The sequence below is a fragment of the Carcharhinus amblyrhynchos genome, chromosome 13, assembly GCF_965287045.1.
Source record: "Carcharhinus amblyrhynchos chromosome 13, sCarAmb.v2.hapA, whole genome shotgun sequence".
Lineage (NCBI taxonomy): Eukaryota > Metazoa > Chordata > Chondrichthyes > Carcharhiniformes > Carcharhinidae > Carcharhinus > Carcharhinus amblyrhynchos.
Genome location: NC_137336.1, coordinates 24,861,537 through 24,888,417, shown reverse-complemented (window position 1 = coordinate 24,888,417; position 26,881 = coordinate 24,861,537). Strand labels below are relative to the sequence as shown.

At 44.6% G+C, this 26,881-nt stretch overlaps 1 protein-coding gene across 1 annotated transcript in view; it reads right to left on the bottom strand.

Moving 5' to 3' along the window:
* LOC145351777 (organic cation/carnitine transporter 2-like) overlaps window positions 1-23,298 on the bottom strand; it is a 69,895-nt gene extending 46,597 nt beyond the window's left edge. The window contains exons 1-3 of the mRNA XM_080201401.1: window positions 22,705-23,298; window positions 13,668-13,771; window positions 9,024-9,178 (exon numbers count right to left, since the gene is read on the bottom strand). Of these exons, the coding sequence (XP_080057527.1) occupies window positions 9,024-9,178; window positions 13,668-13,771; window positions 22,705-23,094 (649 nt within the window). The 5' untranslated portion in view covers window positions 23,095-23,298. The remainder of the gene's footprint in view (window positions 1-9,023; window positions 9,179-13,667; window positions 13,772-22,704) is intronic.
* Between the last annotated feature and the right edge of the window lie 3,583 nt (window positions 23,299-26,881).

Below are 26,881 nucleotides of genomic sequence, written 5' to 3'. Positions count from 1 at the left end.
CAGAGTGGGGTTGGGACATGGTACAGGCAAGGTGGAAGGCCTCCTTGTAGAGCTGCTCCTGGCCAAAGTGGCAATTATCAGGTCCAGGCAGCAGACGGTTGAGGGTATCGCTCATCCTGACACTCTGTCTCTCCTCCATGGCTACGCTCAAGCCCAGGTACCCTTGGGGACAGAGTATGCACCAGCATGCTTGAGGTCTCCTGTGGCCACAGGGATCGGGAAGAAACGTCAGCCCCCGAATGACATACGAACGTGTGAATTAGGAGCAGGAGTGGTCACTGGGCCCCGCCACCATTTAACCTATCCAGTAAATGCAAGAGATTAATTCTTAACTCCTACCTGGGACCCTTGATTCCTGCATCTGAAATTTGTATAAGAGGCACAATCTGCAGCAGTTGTAAAATATTTTGTACTGGAAGAGGAAAGTAGATACTGAAGATCTTCAATACCATTTGAAATATAATAAATCCACAGGCTTCATGGGACCTGTGAACTTCATTTCATCAAAAAAATAAGGTAGTGTAATAAGTCTTCAGAGGCAGAAGTCCCTTCACCAAAATCCCTTCATTTATAAGTTTGATAACAGCAGACAGAGTGCTTTCAGTTAGCAGTATACTCTAGGAGTCCCAGAGGAACTGACACTCTTGGTTAACTACAAAGCAAGAGGCTCCCTGATTGGCCCATAAATTTAACATAACATAAGAAATAGGAGCAGGAGTAGCCCTTCGAGCCTGCCCCGCCATTCAATAACATCATGGCTGATCTGTCGTGGCTCAGTTCCACTTTCCCGCCCTCTCCCCATAACCCTTAATCCCCTCGCTTATCAAAAACCCATCAACCCGCGTCTTAAAAATATTTAGCGAGGCAGCCTCCACCACTTCAACGGGCAGAGAATTCCAGAGATTCACCACCCTTTGAGTGAAGAAGTTCCTCCTCAACTCCGTTCTAAACCGCCCCCCCTTTATCTTGAGGCTGTGCCCCCTAGTCCTACTGTCCTTTCTGAGCGGGAAGAGTCTCTCCACCTCTATCCTATCCATCCCATTCATCATCTTATATGTCTCAATGAGATCTCCCCTCATTCTTCTAAACTCTAATGAGTACAAGCCTAGTTTATTCAGCCTCTCCTCATAGCTCAACCCCCTCAACTCCAGCATCAGCCTAGTAAACCTCTTCTGCACTCCCTCCAAGGCCAAAATATCCTTGCGTAAGTGTGGCGACCAAAACTGCACACAGTACTCCAGCTGCGGCCTCACCAGTGCCCTATACAGCTGCAGCAAGACCTCCCTACTTTTATATTCAATCCCCCTCGCTATGAAGGCCAGCATCCCATTAGCTTTCCTGACCACCTGCTGCACCTGCAGGCTGGGTTTTTGTGACTCGTGCACAAGGACCCCGAGGTCCCTCTGCACTGTCGCCTGCTGCAGTTTTTCGCCACGTAAGTAATAGTCCTTCCTAACATTATTCCTACCAAAGTGGACCACCTCGCACTTGCCAACATTAAATTCCATTTGCCAGTTCCTGGCCCATTCGCCCAGCCTATCTAGATCCTTCTGCAGACTCTCCACACCCTCCGCACAATTTGCCGTTCCACCAATCTTGGTGTCATCAGCAAATTTCGACACCATACACTCGGTTCCCTCCTCCAGATCATCTGTATAAATGGTAAATAGCTGAGGCCCCAGCACCGACCCCTGGGGCACTCCACTAGTCACCAACCGCCAATCCGAATAGCACCCATTAACCCCCACTCTCTGCCTCCTATTTGACAGCCAATCCTCTATCCACGCTAACACCCTACCCCCAACTCCATGCCCATTACCTTCTGCAATAACCTCTTGTGAGGCACCTTGTCAAACGCCTTCTGAAAATCAAGAAAGACCACATCCACCGGCTCTCCTCTATCCACCGCCCTAGACACATCCTCATAGAACTCCAATAAATTGGTCAGACATGACTTCCCCTTAACGAAACCGTGCTGCGTCTGCTCTATCAAGCAATTCCCCTCAAGATGCCTCGCTATTTCCTCCTTGATGACGGATTCTAACATTTTACCTACAACAGACGTTAAACTAACCGGCCTATAATTCCCTGCCTTTTGCCTGCCACCCTTCTTAAACAACAGCGTAACATTAGCCGTTTTCCAATCTTCCGGCACTTCCCCAGAATCCAGCGACGTTTGGAAAATAACCACCAAGGCATCCACTATCACCTCTGCCATTTCTTTCAGAACCCTTGGATGCATTCCATCCAGTCCTGGGGACCTGTTCACAATCAGTCCCTCCAGTCTGTCGAGCACCTCCTCTCTAGTAACAATAATGTCATTGAGACCCTCCAGTCCTACCATCTTTCCATCGCTAACACCCGGCAAATTATTCACATCCTCCTCTGTGAAGACCGAAACAAAAAAGTTATTCAAGGCCTCAGCCATTTCCCCATCCCCTACCACTAAGTCCCCCCTCTCATCCTCCTTAATCAGGGAATTCATATTCCAAAAGGCCCACCTCAATTGCCTGATTAAAGTCGTTACAAGTAAGTTCTTGTAGACTGTCTACCGAAACCGGACTATAAAAACAAATCAGGATCAGTATGACGATAGGCCATGTTAAAACAATTTATTCTTCAAAGCCTTTGGAATAGCACAAGGTTTCTGCAGTCAGTTACTCGTCAGCTGCTTTTTAAACAGCAGCTTGGACAGAAGTCGGAAAATACTTGAGAAGCTGAGGGTAATAGGTTGGAATTGAACAAGACTGAAAGTGTGTGACAAAGCAAGCCAACCCAGTTGGAATAAAGGGAAGTTTAAAGTAAAACAGTTAAGGGAGAGGGCATGAGAGGAAATAGTGAACCAGAGAAAGATGGGGAAATCGCTGGAGGAAGTTGGGTTCATTGGGCTGGTGAAGGCAATGAATCTGTCAGTAAAGACAGCTAACTGATGGATCTTATACAACAGATGTGGCCAGCCTTGTATCAGATTTTAAGGTCAGTATTTTTAGGATCACAGAATTTCTTTTCTTGCATTCCAAGTAGTCAGCAGAGACACATCCCTGCTGATAATGCCATTCTCTTTGGTTGAACAAATTAAATAAACTGCAGGACAAAGCAAGAAGGGCAGCCCCCTAAAGGGGGAGCACCCAAACCAAAACAAAGCACAAATGAAACTTAAAACAACAAATCAGAAGATGATTAAAGAGGTGGATAATGCACTCCAGTCCCTGAGATGCCCAACGAGCATGGAAGGCCTTGGTGAAGACCATGGACACCACGTTCTCCCTCTCCAAAGATACCCAGACCAGAATGTAGCGTGGTAGAGGGGCAGTCACGTCAGCCCACCCCCTTAGTCAACTACTGCCTGGACCTGTTGGTGGCAAGTTTGGCCAGGCCCAGGAGCAGGTTCACAAGGAGGTCCTCCACCTTTCCCACTCCCACTGCACCCATCATCCCACACTTCTGCACACCTGTACATCAGGAGCGTGGGGCTGAAGGGCAAACACTTGCCAATACTGCCTACATTGCAGTCATTTAACATACTAACAAGTCTCAATTGGCTGGCAATGTGATTTCTGCCCCTCCCTCAGGAAGATGTCCAGCCTCAATCTGATTGGTCCAATCTGACTGGCTGATAGTTCACTAGTCCCTCTGGCACCAGAAGATGCAGTGGACAGGACTAGGATTGCAAGCATTCCCCATCAGATTCTTCCTAGGAGTCCAGGTAAGTAATGGATACTGAAGAGATGCCTAGGGGTGTTTAAGTCTATCAGAGGAATATTATTTGAATTGGAACTAATAAAGATAGGTTAGCTGTTAAGAATTGTATGTTGTCATGATTAAGTATTTCAATTGGTAATAGTTAAGATAATTCATTTGTTATAATTAAACTGCATTGTTAAAATAAAGTTTATTTTGGTAAAAGCTTCCTAATGTGTCAGTAGAATCACATTTAGAGTGAAATGCCAGACTCCCACACTAATGTCAAAGTAGAAACTGTTGGCGTATAGTCGGCTTCTGATCTGTACCAGAACAAGCACAGGAGTGAAAATGAGTAATGGAGGGGGAGGGGCGGAGAACAGTTAGGGAGGTGGTTGAAATGCAGGAATATTGGCACAAATAGCAACTAAGACACCGACCACTTTGCAAAACCTGTTAGCTGCAACAATTGAGTTTCAGGGCTTATTGGATTAGATGTAAGATTTTGACAATTCTACTAATGTTTAGAATGGGGAACATACTTGGAAATTATTCTTTAACTATTTTAAAGCTATATTCAATGAATTTGTGATTTTAATTTTGCTGCAAAAGTTGAATTCAAAGCGTTTTCTGCTTTGAAGGAACATTAACAGTGTGAACTTAGGTGAAACCATTGGTGGAGGAGGGCAGGGGATGAAACCATTGGTGTCTCGAAGTGGGAACTTCTGGTCCATTGAATCCCTACAGTGCTGAAAGAGGCCATTTGGCCCATCAAGTCTGCACCAATTCTCCAAAACAGCATCCCACTCAAGCCCTTCGCTTTGCCCTAAGACCATAACCCTTCACATTTGCCATGGCTAATTCACTGAACCGACATATCCATGGACACTAATAGGCAATTTAGCATGGCTAATCCACTTACACATCTTTGGAGTGTGGAAGGAAACTGGGGCGCTTAGAGGAAACCCATGTAGACATGGGGAGAATGCGCAAACTCCACACAGATAAGGTCAGAATCAAACCTGGGCTGATGGCCCTGTGAGGCAGTAGTGCCAGCGGGCTATGCTGCCACTAACAATGGGATTTCCCACTGCCTGCATTCCATGCCAACAAGAAACCAAGGTGGGGTACACCATTGGTAGGAACAGAAGATCCCACCAGCATGGACAGCTAGAGAATTCTAGCCTATACTTAAACAAAACTCATATATTGCTTTAATTGGTCTGCACCTGAAGCAAATGTTTATTTTCTCATATGGGGCTTTGGTCATAATATGTTCAGAAGAGAATGTGATTTTATATAGTTGAAGGAAGGAAACAATTGGCAAACCAACATTTTGGATAATAGAATCTTCAGGTGAGACAGAGAAGGAGGTAAAAGAGGAGGAGATATTGCATTATTAGTTAAGGAGTCAGTTACTGCAGTAAGGAGAAATGATATATTTGAAGGGGCATCAAATGAAGCTTTTTGGGTCGAGTTTAGGAATGAAAAAGGGGCTGCCACATGTTAGGTGTTTATTATAGACCCCCAGGTAGTCAGAAGGATATCGAAGGGCTAATATGTGCTCAGTTTGTGGAAGTATGTAAAAACAATAACAATAGGGTTATTGTATTAGGTGATTTTAACTTTCCCAACATTAAGTGAGATAGATATACATAGGCCAGAATTTTACCACCTTGCCTGCCCTGAGGCTTGCAAAACAGAATTCTTTATTAGCCTTGGGTGAGATTTTACGAGCCTCTCCTGAGCAAGATCATAAAATTCCGTCATGTTAAGGCTTGGATGGCATAGATTGCTTGAAATGTGTACAGGAAAATGTTAATCCATATGTAGAGGGCCAAACAAGGGAAAGAGCTGTGCTGGACCTGATTCTGGGGAATGGAGCCAGACAGATGGTTAAGATGGTGATGGGGGAGCATTTTAGTGATAGCGATCACAACATGGTACAATTTAAATTTGTTATGGACAGGGAAATAGACAAGTTGCACAAAAAGTTTTGGATTGGAGGTGAGCAGATTTTAATAAAATATGGCAGGATCTTACCAAGGTAGACTGGGAATAGCTACTAATGGGAAAATCTACATAACATTAGTGAAGGGCATTCAAAAAGGAAATGGGGAGGAAACACGCCCAGCTTGTTCCCTCTAGTGATAAGAAGAAGTAACAAGCCCAGAGAACCATGAATAACTAGGGACATTCATGATAGAAAGGTTTTTGAAAAGTACAAGGGGCACAAATCAGCAGAGACATTAGCGATGTATAGGGAGTGCAGGGTGGAGCTTAAGAAAGCAATTAGGAAAGCAAAGAGAGGATATGAGAAAGCTCTGGCTGGTAAAGTTAGGGAAAAAAGCAAGATATTCTACAAGTATATCAATGGAAAGTGGATAACGAGGGAAAGCGTAGGGCCCATTAGGGAATAGCCCTGAATGTTATGCTGTGCCTAGTGCTCATCCAGATACTTTTTAAAGGATTGAGGCAACCTGCCTCATCCATTCTCCCAGGCAATGCATTACAGACTGTCACTACCCTCTGGATAAAATAGTTTTTCCTCACATCCCCTCTAAACCTCCTGTCCCTCACCTTGATCCTATGTCCCCTTGTGACTGGCCCTTCAACTAAGGGAAACAGCTGCTCCTTATCCACTCTTTCCACGTACCTCATAATCTTGTACAATTCGATCAGGTCACCCCGCAGTCTTCTCTGTTCCAACAAAAGCAACCTAACTTTACCCAACCTCTTTCCATAACTTAACTTAGTGACAGTCATTCCTTGGCTCCTGGAATATCACTCTTCTCAACACAGATCATTGTCACTTTGAAGACAAAGGAGTGAAAAATTGACGGCAGCTTTCTGGCCATTCATGTCGGTGGGATCCTCCGGTCCTGCTAATAGTACATCCCCACGGATTTACGACAGCGAGAGCTGCATTCACTAGGAAGTCCCATTGCCAATGGCAGGACCAGAAGATCCAACCACCGGGCCACCTCTGTCCTGCAAAATGCATGGCAGGTTGCTGGCAACACCAAGAATTCCTCAGATCTTGAGAGATGAGAAGCTTCTATATTGTCTTCACTACTTTGAATTATGTATATGCAAAATCTTGCTTAATAAATTCTACTTGATTCATACATAAGGGTTTCTCATACCATGTAGGTCAGCACAGCTGAGGAGTCCAGTATTAGTAAGAAAGAATTCGGACCTTGAGTTTTTTTTTAATTAGAAGCATTTTTAAAGCTCAAAACATTGGATCTTATATAAATGCATCTATGCGCGGTGGTGGGAGTTGCGGGGTGGGGGGGGAATGCACATATTTAAAGGGCCTATCTCAGCATTATCAAATGTGAGTCTCTTCCACAGACTCTAGAGCACTGCCCACAGTTCTCAAATGGGACGCCAGCGCCTGACAGCTGGATTTTCCCTCACAGCCCACGGGAGCCTGGAGGTTGACTAGAAAATCCATGTCATTCTTGCACCACACGGCTCAATGGGTTTTAACTTGTTCAATTAAAAATGGCTTAGAGGGAGTAATGAAGTCAACAAACAAGCCCATGAGCTAATGGCCCTATTTTCTGGCCAGTTTTCAGCCCTGAGAGGAACTAACGATCCTTACTGTGGGGTATACTATCCACCATCTGGTCAGAATGAAAAGAGGAGGCAATTCTTCAATGAAGACACAAGAACAGTGTAGAATTGCAGACTCTATCAGCACATTTTAAGACTAATTAACTTGCTACATACTTTTGGTGATTCTTTAAAAGAAATGGCTAATGGACCTTGCATCACATTTTTTTTAAAGTTTATTTATTAATCACAAGTAAGGCTTACAATAGGACTGCAATGAAGTTACGGTGAAATTCCCTGAGTCACCACACTCTGCCGCTTGTTCAGGTCAGTGCACCTAACCAGCGCTTCTTTCAGAATGTGGGAGGAAGCCAGAGCACCTGGAGGAAACCCACACAGACACGGGGAGAATGTGCAGGCTCTGCACAGACAGTAACCCAAGCCGGCAGTCGAACCCGACGCTGCGAACCAACAGCGCTAACCACTATGCCACTGTGCCATCCCATATTGCTACTAATTAGCTCTCTTCAAGTACATATCCATTGCCTTTTGAAAATTCAAATGCAGTCAGGCTCCACCACCATTTCAGTTACATGAAAACAAGGATGCAGTTTAAATGGAAATTTTAATCAACTGGCTATTAACTGGGAAAATCCAAGTGACTTAAAATCAGACTTGGCAAATGAAGAGGAAGACTGCTTATTCAACCAGTGCGTGAGCAACGTTACAAACAGCAAGGTCCTGTTATTCATTAGGAACTCAGAAAATGTACAAGATAAGGTTGCAGTTGTTAAAGAATGAGAAACGTTAGCATAATCTTGGAGTAGGAAATACTGATGTTCAGGAACCGTATACTTGCAAAGTGCACAAAATGACAGAACAAATAAAATAACAAGAGGTATTTCAACAACACTTGATTAGACATTACGCAGGACTTTAAAAATATAATCCTGAACGCAGTAGGGATTCCCACATCAATAAGCTCAGGCTAAGTATACACGGCATGAAATGGATTTACTGTTGAATTTAACGTTAAATAAGGAGAAGAAAAAATAGTTTGTATAAACCCCACCAAGAGAGAAGTGTGGAATGAATACTCAAAAATGCAAAGATATTTAAGTAGAGTGAGATCAGAGACCTGGAGAAAAGATTTGGATCTGACCCTGAAGATAACAAGAAAATGTTGTTTCAGTGTCACAATAGCTTAAGTTTGGGCATTTCAAAGGTGAAACAACAAAATAAGTAAGCGGGTTTGAAATAGAGGATAATCAGAAAATATTAAATATTTTCAATGACTGTTTCCTCCAACTCTTCAAGTGACTCAAACAAAATGCTTTGAAGTTCCAGTTCAATGGCAGAATCTGGTCTAATCAATTAACTTAATGTGGGACCTTACACAGCAATGCTGCCAGAGGGCCAAGCATTTTCAGATGTCAGATTTATATTATTAGGAACTTCTTGTAGTTTTTATTTTGTCAACCTGAATTTTGCTAATTGTCACTCATAGTTTTACTTCTGTTGTTTTTCTATAATTCAATAATCCTCTGCTTCCTATTCCCAGCAGGAACATTTTTGCCGCCTGTCGTGTTTCAGAATGCTTTTAACCATTTTTTCACAGGAAGGAATTGGAAGAAAATTCAGCTTCACAATTTCACAGGTTTTCTACCAGCCTTCGGGGTAATATGCAAAAACCTGAACTTGGTGTCATGTTGAGAAAGACAGAATTATCAGTGATATTGAAGAAAGGGCGAGCAAAAAGAAAGAATGATGTAGTTACTTACCAAGAACAAAGGCAGCCACCACGTTTGAAATCTGTCCAAGACCCACAAGGAAATTGAAGACGCAGAATATCTCCCAGTTTGGTGAAAATGCCTGCAGTACGCTAAATCCAGCCTGTATAGCCATAGTTCCAAACATAACTATCTTCCTCCCAAACCTGTAAGGCAGAAACAAATCAAGTTTAAAATATAAATCACAGTATACTTGCTAACATGCATCTCATGCTAGTAATTATTCACGTATGCTTGTAACTAAATCATGCACACATTCGGAGGGACAAATATGCAAACTGGTATACAACATCTGTATTTTCTCAGTTATATACACATGAGCACACACTGACATTTAGATTTACATACAGACACATTGAGGATTCTGCTGCCACACAATTAACACAACTTTGAATGCACCACAAGGGGAGGAAATTAAATGGGGATCTTGCCTCAGGGATGACGGGATGGCTGTTTGTGGTGTAATCTCTGCTTACTTCAAAAAACATGTTATTAGTATAAAGAGAGAAAGTCTGGAGATGGAGCCAAGTGATAGGCTCAAGGAGGCCCACTTTAGGATCAGTGTTGATATATTTAGTGACAATACCAATTGTTGAGAATGATAGAATTATCAGTGGAGTTGGCAGGCAGGTGGTGGTAGCATGGAGGAAAGGATTTCCAATTTTGTTTCAATGCGCCACGCATCCTTACAAAGGTGACCACAGCAACAGTGACCACAACACCACACAACACTGCCACAGCAACCTCTGCAAGACATGTCGGATCATCGACACGGATGCCATCATTTCACGTGAGAACAGCATCCACCAGGTACATGATACATACTCTTACAACTCGGCCAACGTTGTCTACCTGATATGCTGCAGGAAAGGAAATCAGAGGCTAGAAATTCTAAGGCAAGTAATTCACCTCCTGACTCCTCAGAACCTTGCAACATCTGCAAAGAGTGTGATGGAATAATCTCCAATTGCTTGGATAGATGCAGCTCCAGCAACACTCAGGAGGCTCAATAGCATTCAGAACAAAGCAGCCGGCTTGATTAGCCCTCGAAACACCACCTTAAACATTCATTCCCTCCATCACCCTGGTACACAGTAGCAGCAGCCTATACAAGATGCACTTCCAGCAACTCACCAAGGTTCCTTCACATGCACCTTCCAAACCTGCTGTCTCTAGCACCTGGAATGTTAAGGGCAACATATGTTTGGGAGCACATGGTAACAATTCATTTCCTCTAAAACCAGCATACTGCGACAGATGACTGTAGCAATTTGCTGAGGCTCTATCAAGAGTACTTCCAAATCAATGACTTCTACATAGGAAAAACCAGACAGCTGTTGCATGGGAATGCCACCATTGATAGCGTGACCCTTTTAAGGGCTGAGTGTTCATGAGTCACATGACCTTCCCAGTGAGACAGTGAGACGAGATGTGTAACTACACTTCGCTTGTTTGTATATAGTGTTAGGGATCAGATCAAAACTCTGAAGTATGTTATGGAGTTAATCTATACCCCAACTATTTTTTGATTTTGTCATTAGTGCGAGCATAAGGTATTTCACTTCAAGTGTGAGTCTATTGACCCACTAGGAAGCTTTTATTAAAACAAACTTCATTTAACAACAAAGTTAAAATATAACGAAATGAATTAACAGAGCTTTCACCAATTGAAATGTTTAAAACGTGACAAAGCATAATTCCTAACTGCTAACTATCTCTACAGTTCCAACTTGAGCAATATCTCCACAGACACAAATCCCTCTTCAGAATCAGTTAGCACAACGCATCTTGGCTCATGTTGGCTCATGTGGTTGCTAGATTTCCAGCCTTTTAACCCCTCTCGACAGAGATACAGAGAGACACCTGTCTTCAGACTCCCATATAGCAACCTCCAGAGAATGATCTATCGTCAAGCAGCAGAACTTCAGAGAAAGATACAGAGAGAGAGAGAGAGACAAAGAGCTACTTCACTCTTTCAATTCCAAGCAGCATCTGGCTTGTTCCTTTGTGTAAATATAGTCTCACCCTGTCACATGATTTTCCTTGTCAATCAACCTAATAAAGCTCTACTCTGAAAAACGCCAGGGGAAAACATTAAAATAACAACACTTCATTAGCCGAGATTAACAAGAACATTGTAGCACTTAGGATCAATTATGTTTTTGCAGCATCAGTGTGTGGGCTGCCAGTTATAGACAAAGTAGTACCAGTAAATAGAACTGACTCCAGTGTTGTTAGGGAGGAAATTCCAGGTGTCTGATCCACTGAGTGACTTGGAGGAACTTCCAGGTTCTGTTGTTCCTATGCTCTGGAAACCATTACCAAATTTAGCACAATGATTAGGTTTGCTTCTTTCATTTTGGACTAATTAGAAAGGTTTGCCGATATAACCCAACTGACTCCTAAAACAAATCCTGCATAAGAAACATGATGCAAATACATTTCTTAAAGCCACCATATTGTCGCAATAGTTCAATAAATCACCATTGTGATCTAAGGGTTCCTCATCGTTTTGCATCACACTACAACAAATGATTAAGTTTCTGTCCAAGATCTACACCATCCTAACTTGGTAACATATAGATATCGTAATTTCTCCACTATCACTGAGCCTAAAATTTGGAATTCCTTCTCAGTAGGACTGTGAGGCCATGATTTTCACTCCCAGATCAGGTTACAGACAGAGAATTCCAGGGGGCAGGCTGAGTTAGAAGCTGGGCCCACCATCCCCAGAATCATAAGAACTAGGAGCAGGAGGAGACAAGTTAGCCCCTCGCGCCTACTCCACCATTTAATACGATCATGGCTGACCTCATCTCAGCCTCGAATCCACTTAATTGTCCATCGCCATTGCCCTTCAAACCCTGACTAATTAAAAGTCGGCCCATCTCTTTCTTAAATTTACTCAATATCCCTGCACTCACCATGCTCTGGGATGGTGAATTTCACAGATTCATTACCCTTTGAGAGAAACTATGATAAAAGTTATTGGCAAAGTAGGCACAGAACACATGTTTCCTCTTGTGGGGTAATCTAGAACAAGATGTCATAGTTTTAGGATAAAAGATAGCAGATTTCAAACAGATATGAGGGGCTGAGGGGTGGCAAATGGAGTTTAATGCAGAAAAGTGTAGGTGATTCACTTTGGTAAGAGTAACGGGAGTACAGAATATAGGGCTAATGGAAGGATTCTTGGTAGTGTCGACGAGCAGAGAGATCTCGGGGTACATGTGCATAGATCCCTGAAAGTTGGCACCAAGGTTGATAAGGTTGTTAAGAAGGCATACGATGTGTTAGCTTTTATTGGTAGAAGGATTGAATTTCGGAGCCGTGAAGTCATGTTGCAACTGTACAAAACTCTGCTGCCGCCGCACTTGGAGTATTGTGTACAGTTCTGGTCGCTGCATTATAAGAAAGATGTGGAGGCATTGGAAAGGGTGCAGAGGAGATTTACGGGATGTTGCCTGGTATGGTGGGATGGTCTTATGAGGAAAGGCTGAGGGACTTGAGGTTATTTTCATTAGAGAGGAGAAGGTTAAGAGGTGACCTAATTAAGGCATACAAGATGATCAGAGGGTTAGATAGGGTGGATAGTGAGAGCCTTTTTCCTCAGATGGTGATGGCTAACATGAGGGGACATAGCTTTAAATTAAGGAGTGGTAACTATAGGACGGATGTCAGAGGTAAGTTCTTTACTCAGAGGGTAGTAAGGGCGTGGAATGCCCTGCCTGCAGCACTTGTGGACTTGCCAACTTTAAGGGCGTTCAAATGGTCAGTGGATAGGCATATGGATAACATTGGAATAGTTTAGGTTAAAGGGTCATTAGATTGGTTCCACTGGTTGGCGCAACATCGAGGGCCGAAGGGCCTGTACTGTGCTGTAATGTTCTATGTTCTATGTTCTAAAACTACTTTGGACTCAGAGGTAAAGTGCTACTAACCAGGTCACTCTGATTCCTTTGGACCTGTAGGGAATGTATTAACATTGGAATAAATGTTATCTTGCTGTTTCTCTTCAGCGGCAGGGTCGCACAGTGGTTAGCACTGCAGCCTCACAGCACCAGGGACATGGGTTCAGTTCCAGCTTTGGGTGACTGTGTGGAGTTTGCACGTTCTCTCTGCATGGGTTTCCTCCGAGTGCTCCGGTTTCCTCCCAAAGGGTTAGGTTGATGGGTCATGGTAAATTGCCTCTTAGTGTCAGGGGGTTTAGCAAAGTAAATACTTGGGGTTTCAGGAAAGGGCCTGAGTGGGATTGTGGTCATGCAGACTGAATGGCCTCCTTCTCCACTGTATTCTTTGATTCAGCCCTGAAAATAGCTTTCTCCACTACAATCGGTATTGTGGATAATTCACATAGTCCCAGGTGAAAATCTCTTTGGGGTGTGAATGATGTTACCGTATCTGGAATTTTCATTATTTATGAGGACTTGGCAACAAGCGCTCACATGCCTCATGAAATCCAGGAAATAAAATAGCAGTTGCGGAGGGAATGCAACACAAACAGTGTGGTAAATACTCAGCACTCATTTTATCAATGCTCTCTTCACTGCATTCCCTGCTTTTGTCAAGTCTGAAAGGCTAATAATTGCGTTGAAAATTTTTTTCTTGCAGAGTTCAATAATGGAAATAACTTACTGATCTGATAGCTGTCCAGAAATAAAGGAACCGGATAACACTCCCAAGAAGAATACTGACATGGCAAACGGCCCTTTCCACTCATTGTCACACACCAAATCCCACTGAAATGCAAAAAGAAATGGAAAATTCCCTATTTAGTTTAGGGATATTTACAGACAAGCCTTTTCACTGCTTTGGATTTAAACATACATGAAACAGGATATGGCAAAAGCTCATTCAGGTCACTGAAGCAATATCAGCCTGTGCCAATGGCACCATTTGCACCTTTGATCAGTGGCTGCAAGAATAACGACAACATCCTGTATTTATGTTGTGCTTTTGACAGAATAACGTATCCTAAGGAAACCTGCCAACCTTACCTACTCTGGAAACCTGCCACCCTTACCTGATCCGGCTACATGTGCATAGCAATACGATTGACTCTAAAATGCCCTCTGAAATAGCTTAGCAAACGATTCAGTTTTATTCAATGAAACCTGACAGGTCACCCAGCAATGACAATGGAAAGCAAGGTGGCACAATGGTTAGCACTGCTGCCTCACAGCACTAAAGACCCAGTTCAATTTCAGTCTTGGATAACTATCTGTGTGGAGTGCGTTTTCTCTGGGTGGTCTGGTCTCCTCCCACAGTCCAAAGGTGTGCAGGTTAGGTGGATTAGACATGATAAATTTTCCCTTAGTGTCCAAAGGTGAGGCGATTAGATGGATTAGCCATCGTAAGTGTGCGGGGCTTTGGTGATAGGATTGTGGAGAGAGCCAGGGTAAGATACTCTGTCAGAGAGTCAGTGCAGACATGATGGGCCAAATGGCCTCCTTCTGCTCTGTAGGAATTCCATGATTCTGAGCCGCGACAGATCAGCCATGATCTTATTGAATGGCGGGGCAGGCTCGAGGGGCTGGATGGCCTACTCCTGCTCCTATTTCTTATGTTCTTATGATTCTGTAATCAAAGATGCTTCACAGGGTGTCATTAAACCAAATAAAATTCTTTCATTGAATGTGGGTATTGCTGGCAAAGCAGAATTTATTGCCTATCTTTACTTGCCCTCAAGAACTGACAGTTGTGTCACCTCCTTGAATTATTATAGTGCATCTGCTGCAGGTGTACGGTGCTTTCAGGAAGGGGTTTCAGGATTTACATCCAGTGACAGTGAAGGAACAGTGAAAAATCTCCAAGTATGGTGTGAAGCTTGGAGGGAAGCTTTCAGCCAGTGATGTTCTTGTGGAGGCGCTGCCCTTGTGCTCCAAGACGGTAGAGGTTGTGTGTTTGGAAGGTGCTGTCAAAGGAACCGCAACAAGTTACTCCAGTGAATCTTGAATGTTATACATTGCTGGCAATGTGCATCAGTATGGAGGAAGTGATTGTTTATGTGGGTGCATGGTGTACCAAACTATCAGTTACTTTGTCCTGGATGGTGTTTAGCTTCTTGAGTGTTATTGAACTGCACTCATCCAGGCAAGTGGAGAGTATTCAATCACACTCCTTACTTGAGGCTGTACAATAAGAAGTCCCACAACACCAGGTTAAAATCCAACAGGTTTATTTGGCCGCACGAGCTTTTGGAACACTGTCCCTTCATCAGGTGAGTGGAGGATTGCATTCTTGGATACAGGCATCTCCATCATAGATGGTCACCTCAGCACTTCACTGTACCGCAAACCCATGTACAACCACATGATGCTCCACTTCTCCAACTTCCATCCTAAACACATTAAAGAAGCCATCCCCTACAGACAAGGCCTCCATATACAAAGGATCTTCTCAGAAGAGGAGGATCACATCAGACATTGACAGACACCGAAAGATGCCCTCGTAAGAGTACGATATGGCGCTCAACTCATAGATCAACAGTTCCGACGTGCCACAGCGAAAAACCGCTCTGACATCCTCAGAAGGCAAACACAGAACATGATGGCCAGGATACCCTTCGTCGTTCAGTACTTCCCCGAAGTGAAGAAACTATGACATCTTCTCCAGAGCCTTCAACATGTCATCAATGAAGACCAATATCTTGCCAAGGCCATCCCCATGCTCCCACTACTTGCCTTCAAACAACCGCTCAACCTCAAACAGATCATTGTACGCAGCCAACTACCCAGCCTTCAAGAGAACAGTGACCATGACACCGCACAAACCTGCCACAGCAACCTCTGCAAGATATGCTGGATCATCAACATGGATGCCATCATCTCACGTGAGAACACCATCCACCAGGTACACGGTATGTACTCTTACGACTCAGCCAACGTTGTCCATCTGATATGCTGTAGGAGAGGATGTCCCGAGGTATTGGGGAGACCATGCTGACACTATGATAATGGATGAATGGACACTGCTTGACAATCAGCAGGCAGGAGTGTTCCCTTCCAGTCGGGGAACATTTCAGCAGTCAAGGGCATTCACTCTGATCTTTGGGTAGGCATTCTCCAAGGTGGCCTTCAAGACACATGACAACACAGAATCACTCAGTAAAAACTGATAGCCAAGTTCTGCACACATGAGGATGGCCTCAACCAGGATTTTGGGTTCATGTCATGTTTTCTATAACCTCTTCAACTTGCCTGGGTTTGCAAAATCTCACTAACTGTGCTGGCTTGAGACAATTCACATCTCTTTAACCTGTACTTAACTCACTCTCCACTTGCATTGTCTGTACAATTGGGGATTAAGGGTTATGGGGAGAGGGCGGGAAAGTGGAACTGAGCAGCGACAGATCAGCCATGATCTTATTGAATGGCGGGGCAGGCTCAAAGGGCTGGATGGCCTACTCCTGCTCCTATTTCTTATGTTCTTATGTACCTGTAAAGACTTGATTACCTGTTAAGACCACATTCCAACCATTATCTTGTAATTGAGTCTGTGTCATTATATGCCCTGTTTGTGAACCAAATCTTCCACTCACCTGATGAAGGGACGACACTCCGAAACCTCGTGCTACCAAATAAACCTGTTGGGCTTTAACCTGGTGTTGTGAGACTTCTTACTGTGCCTACCCTAGTCCAATACCGGCATCTCCATATTGAGGCTTTTAGGTTGAGGAGTCACTTGCTGCAGAATTTCCAGCCTCTGACCTGTCCCTATTTATATGGTTGCTCCAGTTCAGTTTCTGGTCAATGGAAATCCCCTGAATGGCAGGGATTTTAATTCTGGTAATGCCATTCAGTGTCAAGTGGGGATGTTTAGATTCCATTTTGATGAAGATAGTCATTGTCGCCCCGTATGGTGTGACTCACTTGCCATTTATCAGCTCAAGCCGATAAGTTGTCCGGGTCTTGCTGCAGAAGGAAATGACTGCTTCAGTATTTGAAGAGATGCGAATGATGCTAAAGATTGTGCATGAATCAACAACGGACAAGGCTAATGCTCTGGGGACATGGATTTCAATCTCAGCATGGGATTTAAATTCAATTAATAAGAAACTATTCTCTGTAATAATTAATTGTCATGAAAACTAATGGTTCACTAATGCCCTTTAAGGGAAAGAAAATGGTTATCCTTACCTGTCTGACCTACATGTAACCCCAGATCGACAGCAAGAAGGTTGACTTGACCTGCGTGAGGTGAAAATGTAAATTTTCTCTGTGGGTTTTCTCTGGATGCTCCAGTTTCCTCCCATACTCCAAAAATGGTGCAAGTTAGGTTGATTGACCATTAGTGCCAGGAGGATTAGCAGGGTAAATACATGAGGTTATGGGGATGGGACATGGGTGGGATTGTTGTCAGCGCAGACTCGATGGGCTAAATGCCCTCCTTCTGCACTATAGGGATTCTATGATTCTTTGAGGAATATATGCCGATAAGGAATATTGATTAAGTTTGAATTAATAGAGATAGCTAGCAGTTAAAAATTATATCTTGTCATATTTCAATTGGTAAAAGTTATAATTAAACTGTTTGGTTAAATAAAGTTTGTTCGAAAAAATTCTTCCCAGTGGGTCAATTGAATCACATCGGAAATGGAAAACTTTAAATTTACACTAATGCCAAAATCAAAAACAGTCATGGTCTAGGTTAACTCCATAATATACCATGGAGTTTCTGATCCGGTCCCTAACACTGGTAACAGACTTACACATCAGGCAGCCACATGACATAAAATAAGCAAATGGGCTTTCCCAGCAACCCAGTAGTTTCATGATCGCTACTGAAGTGAGTTTTTAAATTCCAGTTTTTATTAATTAATTGAATTTAAATTCCACAAGCCATTGTGGTCAGATTTAAGCTCGTTTCTCCAGAACATGAGTCTGGGCCTCTGGATTACTCGTCCAGTAAGTAAAGAGTGTGCCCCATGAAAACAAAATATTGACTGGCCCTTCAAAAAAAACAAATCAAAATTGAAGACAAAGTTGCCAGTCTGAAGTTATTGAATTCAGTGTTGAATCTAGAAGGGTATAAAGTGGCCAGTTGGAATTCCTGGATCTGTTCCTCCAGTCTGTATATTAATGCTATTGTTGTTAGTCAGAGCCACCCATTATTCTGCCATCACCACTAGCTCTGGACCAATACTGTGCTACTTTACTACAACCATCACTACTCCCTTTGCCATTTGTTCCATGAGATCTTTGTTATTTAACCTCTCCTGCTCTCTAACCTATTCTCTAATCTATTTTAAATCTTTCCATTTGTTCTACTTAACCTGGTCCCTTTCAAATATATAGAATCCACCACACATTTACTACCGGGGTATTTTGCTTTTACATTTTTACTTCTCTTCTATTCTAAAGGAGACTCAAAACTGTTCGTCTCTCCATCGATGTTGCCACACCCACTGTGGTTTATTCCCAGCGGATTCTGATTTTTTACCTCAGATTTCCAGCATCCACAGTACATCAATTGTAGTAAATCTACAAAAGCATGCTAGAGGCAGCAGAGGAAGCTGCGGCAAGAGTATTGGACCATCCTCTCGGATTTGATGCCAATAAAAAAGGTTTAATGAGTGAAGAGTGCAGGGAAAGTGCCCACATTCAAATACATCCAGATTTATGTGCATCACACCAGCCACCTCACTTCTCAAGCCTTCTTCACCACATCACTGCTCACACATCAATGTCATTTGGAGGTGCACCCATCCCTCTCTGCTCATCCACAGCTTTATGTCCCCATCTGTCCATCAACGCTAACACCCCCCCTCATCTTTATGTAATCATATCTCTTCCTCAAAGTTACCCTCTGCAAATGCTCTCCATCCAATTGATCACCACATGTCATTACTCCTCTTTTCCTCCTTGCAGGAGAAGAAAGAACAGAGCAAGAGGGAGAGGCAGAGAACCAGCCTTCTCGCCATCTTGCAACTAACATGTGGATACTCTGAGCGCCAATGGTATCAAGACGTGCCCGGGCAACAGAGAAGGGGAAATGGGAGACGCCCAGCTATCTAGTGAATTGCATGATCTGTAAAAATCATTTAAGCTGTCATGATCTCAGCATGTGGAGATGCCGGCGTTGGACTGGGATAAACACAGTAAGAAGTTTGACAACACTGGGTTTAAGTCTAACTGATTTACTTGATAGTAAACTCACAAGCTTTCAGGATTTGCCCCTTCGTCCAGTGAATGGAGAGTTCTGGCCTCAGACAGAGCATATAACAGCACAGACAGTTTACAGATTACTGATTAGAATGTGAGTCTTAAAGAGGCCAACAATGTGATTGGAAGGAGCGTTAAGCCCAGGTTAAAGAGATGTGTATTGTCTCCAGACAGTACAGTAAGTGAGGTTTAGCAAACCCAGGCAAATCATGGGGGTTACGACTTGCCTGGGTTTGCTAAACCTCACTTACTGTACTGCCTGGAGACAATACACATCTCTTTAACCTGGGCTTAATGCTCCTTCCATTCACATTGTTGGCCTCTTTAAGACTTGAATAGCAGGTTAAGTGTAAAAGATTTGCATTCTAGTCAGTAATCTGTAAACTGTCTGTGCTGTTATATGCTCTGTCTGAGGCCAGAACTCTCCATTCACCTGACGAAGGGGCAAACCCCGAAAGCTTGCGAGTTTACTATCAAATAAATTGGTTGGACTTAAACCTGGTGTTGTCAGACTTCTTACTATGATCTCTGCAGCCAGTCATATGTGCTCACTACAATCACATAAAACATCCTTCACTTATTAGTCCTGACTCAGGTCTTTAATCCCCTGCAGGCTCTTCCAGTAACCCACTGGAAATGGTCCAGGAGAATATCAAGTCACTCCTCTTATGGAGCAATGTCACATCATTCAGGCAGACCATGCAGCAGCTCAGGTACTCAGCTTTATGTGGGACTGCATAAATAGCTTTTGTTTTGACACCAGCTTCACATTGAGAGATTGGAAGCCCTTGCAGGTAATTAGTTCTCCTGGGTGATCTTGGGATTCCTTAATTGTCATGTGTGCTATCATTGACACCCGTGGGTTAGCCAGGTTGCAAATCAGAGCACCCACTCCCTCTGACTGGCATTATTGATGGCAGTGTTGACATAATTGCCTGCTCTGGAGAACAACCTATCATTGGCTGTGTTATATAGCTGTGGGCAGCTGACTGTGAGATCCTGCACAAGTCTCCAGGAAAACTCTGAAAAAAGAGAACATCAGAACTAGGAGCAGGAGGAGGCCATCTGGCCCCTCGAGCCTGCTCCACCATTCAATAAGATCATGGCTGATCTTTTGGTGGACTCAGCTCCACTTACCCACCTGTTCACCATAACCCTGAATTCCTTTACTGTTCAAAGAGAGAGGCAAAGAAACTTATGGGTAACTGTGATAGCCTCCGATAGAGTATGGGCACCCTAGGTCCACTTGCCAGCATGATATCAGAATCACAGATTTGTTAGATCACAGAAGGAGGCAATTCAGCCCATAGTGTTTGCAGTGGATCTCCAAATGCCAGTCACCTTCATCAAGATCGATGGAGAAACCCCCCAAATATGGAACTCTCTCATTTAAGGCTGACTGCTGACACAGAGACCCAACATTTGTATCCAATATGCACGCATTGCCTTGGGACGCCTAAGGATGAGTGTCTTCCATAATTGTGACATCCGTGCTGTTATTAAGATCCCTGTGTACAAGGCAGTCATCCTCCCAACTCTCTATAGGGCTCAGAGTGCTGGACAAGGTACAGATGCCATCTCAAAGCACTGGAGAGGTACCATCAACGCTCTCAGAGACAAAAACTCCACAGCAGCTGGGAGAACAGGTATAGTAATATCAATATCAAGAGCACCAGCCTTGAGGGTATGATAATTAAAGGCAAAGCTGCTGGGCCAGCCACATGCTAAGGATATCAGAGTCCCAATGCAATTTTTCTTCACCCGGCTCAAGGAGAGAGGAGGACAGAGAAAGCACATCAAAGGCACCCAGAAGCCCTGCCTCAAGAAATGCAACATAGAAATCAATGCCTGAGAGACTCTTGCTCAGAAGAAAGCTACTTGGAGGAACCTCCTGTTTGAAGGAATACATTTCTTTGAGAAGGCCCAATGATAAGCGGAGCTCCGGAACAGGAGTCTCAGAAAGAATACAAGATTCTGTCCTTCCGAAATTCTGAATGCCCCTGAATGTTCAGTTCCCATCCCTGGTCACCCTGCTGCCAAGACTCCATAACTCCCATTATATCATACCCTTTTACATCTATTTGTGTGATTAATTCATCCCCTTCAGCATGAATGTTCCAAAAGCCTTAAAGTTTGTCATTTTAACATTATTTGTACTGTTCCCAATATTTTTCACAATGGCCCTGTTTAATTCTGCCCCTTGAATCTTCTATCACTTTTCTTATTCCCCTTATTGTCTTTTGTTTCTGACTCCCATCCCCCTGCTATTTTAGTTTAAACCCTCACCAATCACTCTAGCAATACTCATCCTGCTCACATGTAACCCATCCAGGTTGTATCTCCTCCAGAACCTATCCTAACGTCACAAGAATCTGAAACCCTCCCCCTCACATCATCTCTTCAGCCACATATTCATCCAAATTTATACTGGCATTTTGACTCTAACTAGCACATGGCACTGGTAGTAATCTTCAGATCATTATCTTTGGGGTCCTATTTTTCAACTTTCTTCCTAACTTCCCATATCTACTTTTTTTAACTATGTCGTTGTATCAATGAGTAAGACCATAAGAAATAGGAACAGGAGTAGGCTGTTCAGCCCATCAAGTCTGCCGCAACTACTGGCTGTTCACCCTCCCCCTCCAGAATGTCCTGTAGCCATCCGTGACCTAGCAGCACGGAGGCAACATACCAACCTTATTTGAGACCTCAGGAATGCCTATCTAGTCCCCCTATAACTATTGCATTCTCAAACTTTTTACTCTTCGCCTGCACAACAGAGCCAACTATGATGCAGCCAATTTAGATGTTACTGCTTTCCCCTGAAAGGCCATTCTCTCAATCGTGCCCAAACTGGTCTATCTGTTTTGCAGGGGAATAGTCATAGGATTTCTGCACTGCCTGCCTACTTCTCTTGCTTTGGTAGTTACTCATTCCCTTCTAATTGTGGAGTTGAGCCTGCGGTGTGACGTAGTATCCATGGATCGGACTGGAGGGGTCCTGGTGAATCCTGTGCTGGTGGGGTTGGGAGGGGGGTGGTTGCTTCATTTTTGGACTGCATGGAGTTCCCCTGGGGATGGGGAAGGGTGGGAGAGTGGCCGGGGGGGTGGGGGGAGCGGAGGTGTATGCCTCTAGGAGGCTTAGTCAGATTTATAATAATTACTCTGAGGTTAGAAGCTTTTGTTCTTCTGACTCTATCAGAATAATTATCAGGGTAAAACTGGCAGACCCATCTAAAGTTCACCATTTAAATTGCTTTATTGGATACATCCCAGCCTAGAAGAACTGTCCCGGGGAAGTTAGCCATTCTGGATAATTGCCAGTAAAACTTTAAGTGGAAGCTTCTAACAGGCATTCCTCAGAGCATCTTTGGGGTGCAACACCCACCCACCACCCCCCCAATCCCATCCCCCTCCACTCAAATGCAACCCAATGGAGCCTGGAAGTTCTGTGCCAATTTTCAGAGTCCCTACTGCCAGCGCAATAACTGTGTTCCTTCAGCCACTTACCTCGCTGACAATGGTGGAGATGTACTGATCCTTACTGTACTCCCAACCATCCAAACAGGGCTCCTGTTCTAGCTCAGACATATTGAGAGAATCTGGGTCGGGAAAAGTCTGCGAAAGATTCACGATCACATCCAGCCGGTACCGTCTGCATTTGCTGTACTGGAGTTTGCCTTTTTCCACTTGCAGGGGGATAGTCCTATTGATCCACGCTTCACTCAGATTGAGATTCCCGGGAATTACACAGCGATGCTCTGGAATATCCGCGACAAAAACGATGGACATTCCGCAGAAACCATTGGGAAAGACACTGAGGCCCAGAAGTAAGAAGATAACTTTCTGGTAGGGTCCCCATTCTCCGAGGAAAGCGGCGATTTCATCGTAATCCCGCATGTTGGTGACAGTGGAGGGAGAGACTGACAGCGATTAACTTCCGTAAAACTGCAAGCAGTTTACCTTTGGAGAGCGGAACGGAACAAATAGCCTTGTGTCATTTCAAACTCTTAAATTTCGACTGTTTCCAGTGCCAAATCCTAATCCGATCTTTCCCTCCGACCCTGAGAGCTCCTCCCAGTCTCACTGAATTCTTCCCTCAGTGAAAACTGGTGTATCACCATTGAAGTTTGCATTCTTCTGAAACACATTCTTCTTCGCGGCTTCAGAGAAATAAATCATTCCACAGATTCCTCAGTCTGTTTACTATACTGCCCCCTGACAAGGGATTAAAGGTATATTTTTTAAATTGTAGATGGGCTGCGTGGAGACATATGGGGAGGAGGTCAGAATGGAGGAGACCCTGTTTTTGAAAGTTTATCTATTAGCGTCACACGTAGGCTCACATTGACACTGCAATGAAGTTACAATGAAAATCCCCTAGTTGCCGCACTCCGGCGCCTGTCCGGAGACACCGAGGGAGAATTTAGCCTGGCCAATGCACCTAACCAACATGTCTTTTGGACTTGTGAGAGGAAACTGCAGCATCCGGAGAAACCCATGCAGACATGGGGAGAATGTGCAGACTCCCCATGACAGACAGTGAGCCAAGCCGGGAATTGAACTCGGGTCCCTGGCCTTGTGAGGCAGCAGTGCTAACTGCTGTGCCACCGTGCCACCTTCCATTGTGTCACCCTGCTGCCCTACACTCACTCAGTGAGATCAGAGATATGATAATTGCCAGAGTCTTGTTCTCACAAAGTCGCTGCCATTGAAGGAACTGGCTGGATTAGCTGGTACAAGCTCAACTGTCCTCACTCCAAGCGGCTGATGGGCACAGTGCAAAAGGATATTCTGGAGAAGAATAGATCCAGGTTTTTGATGTGATGCCATGGAAATTTCCCACCCTCAGCCACATGAACCAGCGAAGCTTCCTCCCCAGGTGGGGAATTTGTGTAGGAGGACTGCAGCCACTGGTATTCATTGGTGAAAGCTGCCATCTCATGTTGTCATCCCATACTTGGTGCCAAGCACTCTCCTTGTCATTCAGTGAGGGGTGGTTCCCCTGACACGTGGCAAGGCTAATATCTCCATTGTTGATCCAGGGCTTGGCGAGCATCTGAACAGAAACCAGAGGTGGAGGGAGAGGAGAGGAGAGGGCAGGCAGCAGAGAGACCTGGTTGTGGATAGCAGTTTGGGGGAAGCCCGATTGAGAAGTGGGAGAGACCCGTATGTGGAGCGGGGGAGAGGAGACGCCATTTGGGTGGAGGAGAGGGGGGATTTAGAATGGTGGGTGGAGACAGTGGGTGGGAGGGAGTTGAAATGGCGCTATGGGGGCGGACTTCAGCTCAGAAGGGGGAGGTCAGTGATTGGACTGGGCAAGGGGCGAGGGAATAGTGGGTTCAGACTGGGCTGTGGAGGACGGTGGGGGGTGGAGTGCGAATGGTGGCGTGGTCACGAGGGGAGGGCAGGTTCGGGGAGTCGGACTGGAAGAAAGGTGGGAGGTCAGAGATGTTGGACCCAGGCGAAGGGGGTACCTGGTGTTGGGTTGGTGTGGGGTGTGTGTTTGGTTGGATAGAGTGGAGTTCCCCTTGGGGATTGGCGATAGTATGGGGGATGTGGTCCCTTGGGAGGGCTGTGGGCCTGCGGCATGTCCCATGCAATGCCAGTCTGGCTTTTTAAATAGTTTCTCTGGAGTTAATCATGTCTTTTTAACTTCTAATTCTTTCAGAGTAACTGTTCTTTAACAGTAAAACTGGCAGAACCACCCAAAGTTAGAGATTTAAATCGCTTTGTCAGATAGTTCCCAACCCAGTGCAATTGTCCCATGGAAGTTTTATGGGAATTTCCAAAAGGGATTCCCCAATGTATGCTTGGGGTACCTTCTAAACTTATCTCGTGGGCCTCCACGTATATGTCCATCAGGCAGAACATGGATGCACTGTCTGTGAGGGGTCACAATTTCATAAATAGTGATCAGGATCAGGCTAGCCTAGACATGAGAGTCCTGGGAAAACTGACTTCCTACAAGTGCAAGGAGCCATTGACTGGGTGGCACAGTGGTACAGTGATTAGCAATGCTGCCTTACACACCAGGGACCCAAGTTCAATTCCTGGCTTGAGTCACTATCTGTGTGGAGTTTGCACATTCTCCCTGTGTCTGCATGAGTTTCCTCTGGGTGCTCCAGTTTCCTCCCACAGTCCAAAGATATGCAGGTTAGATTGATTGGATTTGCAAAATTAACCCTTAGTGCTCTGTGAAGTGATAGGTGAGAGGGATCAGCAAGGTAACTAAACGGGGATAGGCACTGGGTGGGATTGTTGTCGGTGCAGACATGATGGGCCAAATGGCCTCCTCCTGCACTGTAGGGCTTCTATGATTCTATGACTGCTTGCACAATCGCCATGGCATCACGAAGTCCTCTTTATTAACCGCAAGGGCTTCCACTCCCTCGATGTTCAGGTTCTCTGCGACTACGCGAAACAGATCTTCCAGGTGTACGCAAGATTCCTGGAAAGTGTTGACAACAGTTATATTTTTGGTCTTTCACAGATATCTGAGGTATTTGAGGGAGTGCTGTGACTACGGGGGTGGCTCTACTTGGGACAAGTAGTACCGCAAATATGTGGCTGATGATAGAACATAGAACATAGAACACTACAGCACAAACGGGCCCTTCGGCCCACAAGTTGCACCGATCATATCTATACCTACCAAGCCATAGAACTATCTGTAACTTCCAATGCCATTAGATCCCATATACTCATCCAGAAGTCTTTTAAAAGACCCCAGTGAGTTCGCCTCTACCACCACCGATGGCAGCCGATTCCACTCACTCACCACCCTCTGAGTGAAAAACTTTCCTCTAACATCTCCTCTGTATTTGCTTCCCAGCGCCTTAAACCTGTGTCCTCTCATAGCGACCATTTCAGCCCTGGGAAATAGCCTCCGAGAATCCACCCTATCTATTCCTCTCAACATTTTGTAAACCTCTATCAAGTCGCCTCTTAACCTTCGTCTCTCCAGGGAGAAGAGACCTAGCTCCGTCAACCTATCTTCATAAGGCATGCCTCCCAATCCAGGCAACATCCTTGTAAATGTCCTCTGCACCCTCTCAATAGCTTCCACATCCTTCCTGTAGTGAGGCGATCAGAACTGCGCACAGTACTCCAAGTGGGGTCTGACAAGGGTCCTATAAAGTTGCAGCATTACCTCCCGACTCCTAAACTCAATCCCTCGATTAATGAAGGCCAGTACACCACACACCTTCTTGACCACGTCCTCCACCTGCGAGGCCGACTTAAGAGTCCTATGGACCCGAACCCCAAGATCCTTCTGCTCTTCAACCCAGCTAAGACTCCTACCCTTGATATTGTACTCCTGCATCCTGTTGGTCCTGCCAAAATGGACCACTACACATTTATCCGCGTTGAAGTCCATCTGCCACTTCTCCGCTCAGTCTTGCATCCTATCTATGTCACGCTACAACTTCTGACATCCCTCCAGACGATCCACACCACCAACCTTCGTATCGTCGGCAAACTTACTAACCCATCCCTCCACTTCCTCACCTAGGTCATTTATGAAAATGACAAACAGCAAGGGTCCTAGAACAGATCCCTGGGGCACTCCACTGGTGACTGACCTCCATGCAGAAAAAGACGCATCCACAACCACTCTCTGCCTTCTGCAGGCAAGCCAGTTCTGGGTCCACAAGGCCAAAGCCCCTTGGATCCCATGCCCTCT